The following is a 6,532-nucleotide window of genomic DNA, read 5'->3' as shown; positions in this document are numbered from 1 at the left end:
CTCCTCCCCAGGGCCGAGAGACTGGGAGGGGCCCCAATCCAGGCTCCAGGAAGGCCTGGCTGGCATCCGGGGGTCCAGTGGTCCCTCTCCCTCGGCCCTGGCAGTGGGGCTGGGCACTGGCCTGCCTCCCTCCAGAACCGCCCCCAGCTCCTCCCTGCTGGGGGCTGGACTGGGAGAAAGGGGGTGGGGTACGCTTACATTTGCAGGTCTTTCCAGCCCCTGGGGCAGCCTGATTAACCAGCTTCTCCAGGGCCAAGCTGCTGGGGGTGGGGTGCAGCCCAAGGCAGCCAGACCAGCCCCTGAGCCTCCTGGGTGCTGGCACCTGTCATGGGGCTCCCCCGGGGGCAGCCTCTCCTAGGGCTGCACATGCTCCTCATGGCACTGAACTGTCTCCGGCCCAGCCTGAGCCTGGGTGAGTGGGGGTCCTGGATGGACGCGTCCAGCCAGACCCAAGGGGCTGGGGGCCCTGCGGGAGTGATTGGACCCTGGGCGCCCACCCGCCTCTGACTGGGAGAGGCAGCCCCAGGGACCCCCAAGCCCGTCTCCGTGGCTCACTTTCTGTCCCCCGTGGCCACAGAGCTGGTGCCCTACACGCCGCAGATAACAGCCTGGGACCTGGAAGGGAAGGTCACAGCCACCACCTTCTCCCTGGAGCAGCCGCGCTGTGTCTTCGACGGGCATGCCAGCGCCAGCGACACCGTCTGGCTCGTGGTGGCCTTCAGCAATGGTGCGGGGACAGCTGTGGGGCCTGGGTGACGGTGACGGCCGAGGAGAGTGGTGGGCCCTAGGAGCCCCTCACCAGCAAGAGCCTTCAATGACTGAGCCCTTGTGGGGCCTTTGGGAGATAGGTGTGGATGAATGGGGCTTTATCCAAAGGGGTGATATGTGTATTGAAAAATACACACATAGTGAGCACCAAATCCCGGGAGTTAAGTGGTGGGTTTGTCAACAGCTCTGCAGCCCTTTCTCTGAATCCAAGTAGTTCTTCCTTTGGACAGAAAACCTAGGCTGCGACCTGGCAGGATGTGGCTTCGTGGGGGGCAGGGCCGGTGCACTGCGATGGGGCTGGGGCTGGGAAGGTTGGGACCGCCCGCTGCTCCCCACTCCTGGCTCTGGGTGAGGACAGAAGGCCAGAGGGAAGCTCTCCTTCAGGGGTAACAAAGTCAACTGTGGATCTGGACTATCTCTGAGGGTCCTGAGGGAGGAGGTGGCATGGGGGGTCAGGGCTGGAGGGTGGGTGAACACAGAACCCTGGCTCATAAGCACAAAGCTGGTCTCTCCCCTCCTACCCCTATCTGTTCTCTCATATTGCAGCCTCCAGGAGCTTCCAGAACCCAGAGACACTGGCTGACATCCGGGCCTCCCCACAGCTGCTGACCGACAGCTACTACATGACCCTGCCCCTGTCTCTGGACTGGCTGCCCTGTGACGACCCCCTGGTGGGCAGCGGAGGTGCCCCCGTGCTGCGGGTGGGCCATGACCACGGTTGCCATCAGCGGCCCTTCTGCAACGCGCCCCTCCCTGGCCCTGGACCCTATCGGTGGGTGGTACCCCCACCACCGGGGCCCTGGGACTGGGGCTGTGCTTGGGGAGGAGGCGTTGCTGGGACCAAGGATGCTCTCTCTACCATATTCCCAGGGGTCCTCTGGCCCCTGTCCTCCCCTTTGCAAGCCCGAGCTCCTTCCACTGTAGAGTCAGCAACAGTGCTCACCTCAGCTGGGGCCGGGCAAGGCCCAGGAGGAGCGGGTGGGCACCACCGGGAGGCGGGATCTTAGTCAAGGTGGGAGGGGGCAGCTTCCCCAAAGTCTAGGCCCCTGGCCCCCACCACGGGCAGATCTAGCAGGAAACTTGGGGGCCGAGTTCAGACCCAGTCTTGTGGATATGAGGCAGGGAGCAAGAGAGGTGGCTCCCACCGGCTCTTACAGATGAGGAAACTGAGGCACAGGAGGTCAAGTGGCCTGCCAAGGTCGGGGTGGAGCCGGGATGGGGAAGCAGGCTGTGTGTCCAGGTCAGGACTGTCCGGGCACAGGACGAGGTGGGGTGGCCTCAGGAAGACCAGGCCCGGGGGAGCCGGGAAGGCAGGGCGTGGAGAAGCTGGAACAGCACCCCGCTCTACCCAGCCCCCCTCTGCCCTCTCACCCACTCTCCAGGTCCACCCTCTGCCCTCCCCACCGCCACACCCTGGCTCAGCTTCCAGCTCCACGCCCCGCCCTGTCCCCCGCAGCCACTCTTTTCAGTGCCAACCTGCCAGGTCCTTCCCCACTGCCCAGACCTTCCAGAGCTCCCAGCCCTGCAAAGACACAAACCGAGCCCCTCTGCGGGGCTCCTAGTGCCCTCGGTCCTTGGGCTGCTGGTGACTGAGCCCCCCGCCCTCTGGCTACTGCTGCCCCTCTGGGAGGCCTGGGACCCCTGCCCATGTGCCTTGCTAAGCCACCTTCACCTGCACTTTTGACTCATGGCATTTAGGAACTGGGGCCCCTAAACCATCCCCGGCCCAGGTCTGGTGTCTGGAGAGCAACTGCTCAGGGGGATGGGGGATGGTGACACAGGCCAAGTGGCTGGAGACATCTCAGGGGATTCTCAGAGCAGGGCCAGGCCACCGGCTGCTGCCCTTGACTGGCACCCCCACTCCACATCCATGGGAGGGGCCCAGAGGAGCTGCTGGGGGACCTGGCCCTGCCTGGGGTGGTCCCAGCCTCTGAGTCTCTCCCCTCCTCCCCCACCACCTCCCGTCCCCAGCGTGAAGTTCCTCCTGATGGACGCCGGGGGCTCACCCAGGGCCGAGACCAAGTGGTCAGACCCCATCACTCTCCACCAAGGTAGCGCTGGGCAGGAGGGGCGCCCTGGCTTCTGTTTGCCCCCAGTGGACTCACCCATCTCTCTGGGCCACCTCGTCACCCTCTGCTGAACTGGGCGCACCCCTGCTCCCACAGGGCTGGGGGCCTGGAGGCCACGTCCAAGTCAGGCCCAACCCCCAACAGATCCTCATGCTGGGGGCGTGGGGCACTGAGCCAGCCCCGTTGGCAGGGGCACCATCTCGGCCCATCAGCAAGCGTTTGCCAACTCTTGGGCTCCAGCCACACTGTGGGCAGAGACAGCCTCCCCACTGCTAGAGGGAGTCAGGCTGTGTCAGCCCCTGCTGGGAGGGAGGAAGAGGATGTGGGGGGGGTCAGAGTCAGGTCGGGGCTGGCTGGGGAGGCAGCCAGCTTGAGTTCTGAGCAGACCCCAAGGGGCGAGTGTGAATGTACCAGGCCCAAGAAGTTTCTAGTGCCGCGGCCCGGGTGTTAGGGTGGGGGTCTCCTGGGAGATGGCTTCAGAGGTCAGGGGGTGTGGGGTGGAAGTCTTGTCATCTGAAGGCCTTGACTGCTGGGCTCCAGGGAGCAGGGCAATGGATAAGCACGTGGGTGGGAGCAACCTAGAAGGTAGGAGCAGGGCGGAGGCCGTGGTCCAGGCTGGAAGAGCACAGAGGAATTGGGACAGGGGGTTGGGCTCAGGGGGGTGCCTCGGGATATGAGAAAGCCAGGCCTTGAGGCTACGTGAGCATGGGTGGGGAGGGAGAAAGGGAGGAGGTGACAGCCAGCCCTGGGGTCGAGGGGCAGCCTCTCTGAGCAGCTGGTGTGTGTGCAGGGAAGACCCCCGGATCCATCGACACCTGGCCAGGGCGGCGAAGTGGCAGCATGATCATCATTACCTCCATCCTCTCTTCTCTGACCGGCCTCCTGCTCTTGGCCTTCTTGGCAGCCTCTACCGCACGCTTGTGAGTGGGGACACCCCCTCGGGCCCCTCTCTCACCCAGAACCCCTTCCATTGAACTGGTCCCAGTGTCTGGAAGCCCTCCAGGCATGCCATGGGGTTTAGAGACAGGGACTTGCTATGTTGCCCAAGCTGGTCTGGAACTGCTGGGCTCAAACGATCCTCCTGAATCGGCCTCCCAAAGTGTTAGGATTACAGGCGTGAGCCACCTTGCCCAGCCCGATGCTATGCTTTCGAGCTGGGCAGCGCCCCTCCCAGGGCCTGTGCAGGGAATTCCCACCCTGAGTATCTCGCACCTTGGGGGTCAGTGATGGGGGCCAGCAGCCCCTCTGGGGACAGGTTCAGGAGGGCCTGCCTCACCCAGGCCCTATCTTTCAGTGTGTCCCAGCCAAGGCCCTTCTCCTCCTGGGCCTCACCTGCTCTCTGTGGATCCTCTGGTGGTTTAGTAAGCTGATGCCAGGGTAGTCAGGGTGGCCACCTGGAGAGGTGGTCCTCCAATTGGTTCTAGAAAGGAGGAAGGAGGGATCAGAGACTGCGGGTGAGGCCGGGTGCAGCGGCTCATGCCTGTAATCCCAGCACTTTGGGAGGCCAAGGTAGAAGGATCACGGGAGGCCAAAAGTTCAAGACCAGCCTGGGCAACATGGTGAAACCCCGTCTCTACTAAAAATACAAAAATTAGCCGGGTGTGGTGGCGCCAGCCTGTCATCCCAGCAACTTGGGAGGCTAAGGCAGGGGAATCGCTTGAACTCGGGAGACGGAGCTTGCAGTGAGCCGAGACTGTACCACTGCACTCCAGCCTGGGTGACAGAGCCAGACTCCATCTCAAAAAAAGAAGAAAAAAAAAAATGAGAGAGACTGCAGGTGAGGGAGCAGGGAGAGAGAACAGGCCCTGACCCAGCACCCGCCCCACATGGCAGACACATACATCTGTTCCTCCTCCTCTCCCCACCCAGCTCCAGCCTGTGGTGGCCGGAGGAGGCCCCGGAGCAGCTGCGGATCGGCTCCTTCATGGGGAAGCGCTACATGACCCACCACATCCCGCCCAGCGAGGCTGCCACACTGCCAGTGGGCTGCGAGCCTGGCCAGGACCCCCTCCCCAGCCTCAGCCCCTAGCCTGGCCTCTGTGCATGGGGCTGGGGGAGGTGGGGCGCAGGGAGAGAGTGCATGGTGCTCTGTCCCAGCTTCTGCACCCACAGGCCCCCTCAGGGCTGCTTGCCTTTCCCCGCTGGCCAGCACACCCCCTACCCTGCCTGAAATCCCAGCACCAGCCCCCCTGCCTCTGCCTTTCCGGTTTCTCTCCCTCTCCAAACATCTGTAAGTTGCACTCAGGAGGGTTTAGGGGAGGGTCATGGGCAGACTGGACACCCAGTCCCCACCTCCATTCCCATCTCTGTCTCACCTGACCTCCTTCGAGGAAGGCTGGAGGCTGTGTGGACAGGCCACCCTGACAGCAATCTTCCAGACCCCAGGAGGCGGCCTGCAGGGGACCGTGCTTTGCCTGGTGCAGGAAGCTGGGCTCATCCCGGGGCCTATGAGACCTGAGCCGCCCTCTGTCCCCTGTCCCACCCATCAGTGGCTGGGCAGGGTAAGGATTCAGAGGCGTCCCTACTGCCCCTGGGCACAGCACCTTTCTGAGAGTGGGACTCTCCATGGTCATCTGACTACCAATTCTGGCCACCACCTACAACCCTCTTGCGCATACGGATGGCTCTCGCCCTTATCCACCCTCTCAAGCATTTATTAAGCACCTGCTGTATGCCACATACAGTGTTAGACTTCGGGCTTCAGGCATAGCTGGTCCTGACCTTGGGGAGCTGCCTTCTCTAGACCTGAGATGACCACGTGTCCAGATGTGACCTGTTGCTGTCGGGGGTCTGTCACGCCCTTAGACTGCCATCCCAGGAGGCTCTCCGGGACCCAGGAGCCTCCATCACCTGGAAGGACCCTCTGTGCAGAAGAACCCCAAGTGTCCATCTGCGTACAAGGCCGGTGGTTCCCGTCGTCGCCACTCGGGAGCGCCAGGGAGCCGCAGCCAGGCCGCCTCACGGACAGTGCGCATGCGCACTCCTATTCGCTGCCCCTCCTATCTCCAAGGCGGTAGCAGATGCCGCGTGGCGGGGTCGGTGGAGGTCAGTACTCTAGGCCTGCTTCCGCCAAGCCAGAGGATGAGCAGTCACGCCTGAGAGCCCGCTGCGTGCCATACAGTCCGCCCAGCCGCCGCGATTTTCTAAATGGAGAAACTGAGGCTCAGTGACTTGCCCGCTGCACTCTGTCCACGGCCGCTGCGCACGCCCCCTTGGGCCGCGCTCCCGGGCCCTCTAATGTGACCACAGCTCCCGGCCTGCAGGCCCTGCCCACAGAGGGCGCTCGGTGGTGACCCTTGGGCTGCAGCCCTCTTTGGAGGTGAATAAATGCGGTCTGGAGCCCACCCTGGCCTGAATGGTGCCCCTGCCGGGACAGGAAATTTATACTGGGAGCCCAGGGCCCTGCTCAGCTTCTGCCCCATGGGATTACCCCGAGCCTGTCCCTTGATTGCTGTCCTGGCTTGTACTTTGAGGTGCCCCCATCTTCTAATAACCCAGGAAAATCCACACATGCGTTTCAGGGCCAGATATGTGGTTTTGGTCGTGCTCCCTCCCAAGCAAGCCCTTGAGCCCCTCATCTCTGAGAGCCCCTCCTCCATGCTGCCTGCACCCCCACCAGCCACCAGAGCCCCTCCAGGTATAGACAGAAACAGATTCAGTCAAATGCCTCGGTGTCCCAGATGAAGTCTGGCCAG

General features: G+C 63.2%; 1 protein-coding gene across 2 annotated transcripts; it reads left to right on the top strand.

The window, feature by feature from the left end:
* Positions 1-226: 226 nt before the first annotated feature.
* UPK3B (uroplakin 3B) lies at positions 227-6,181 on the top strand. Of its 2 annotated transcripts, XM_005549319.5 has the most exons (6): positions 227-412; positions 578-727; positions 1,315-1,540; positions 2,740-2,819; positions 3,628-3,757; positions 4,707-6,181. In XM_005549319.5, exons 1-6 carry the CDS (start codon positions 328-330, stop codon positions 4,864-4,866), a joined length of 831 nt encoding a protein of 276 aa, XP_005549376.3. In that variant the 5' UTR covers positions 227-327; the 3' UTR covers positions 4,867-6,181. The 2 variants fall into 2 exon arrangements, with proteins under 2 accessions (XP_005549376.3, XP_065397826.1); XM_065541754.2 differs by lacking the exon at positions 2,740-2,819.
* The last annotated feature ends 351 nt before the right edge of the window (positions 6,182-6,532 follow it).

The sequence above is a fragment of the Macaca fascicularis genome, chromosome 3, assembly GCF_037993035.2.
Source record: "Macaca fascicularis isolate 582-1 chromosome 3, T2T-MFA8v1.1".
Lineage (NCBI taxonomy): Eukaryota > Metazoa > Chordata > Mammalia > Primates > Cercopithecidae > Macaca > Macaca fascicularis.
This window is presented reverse-complemented; position numbering and strand designations above follow the sequence as displayed.

Coding starts and splice junctions, on each gene's coding strand:
- UPK3B (XM_065541754.2), top strand. CDS start 328: ATGGGGCTCCCCCGGGGGCAGCCTCTCCTAGGGCTGCACATGCTCCTC. Junction 728..1,314: donor CGTGGTGGCCTTCAGCAATG/GTGCGGGGACAG, acceptor CTCATATTGCAG/CCTCCAGGAGCTTCCAGAAC. Junction 1,541..3,627: donor CCTGGCCCTGGACCCTATCG/GTGGGTGGTACC, acceptor GTGTGTGTGCAG/GGAAGACCCCCGGATCCATC.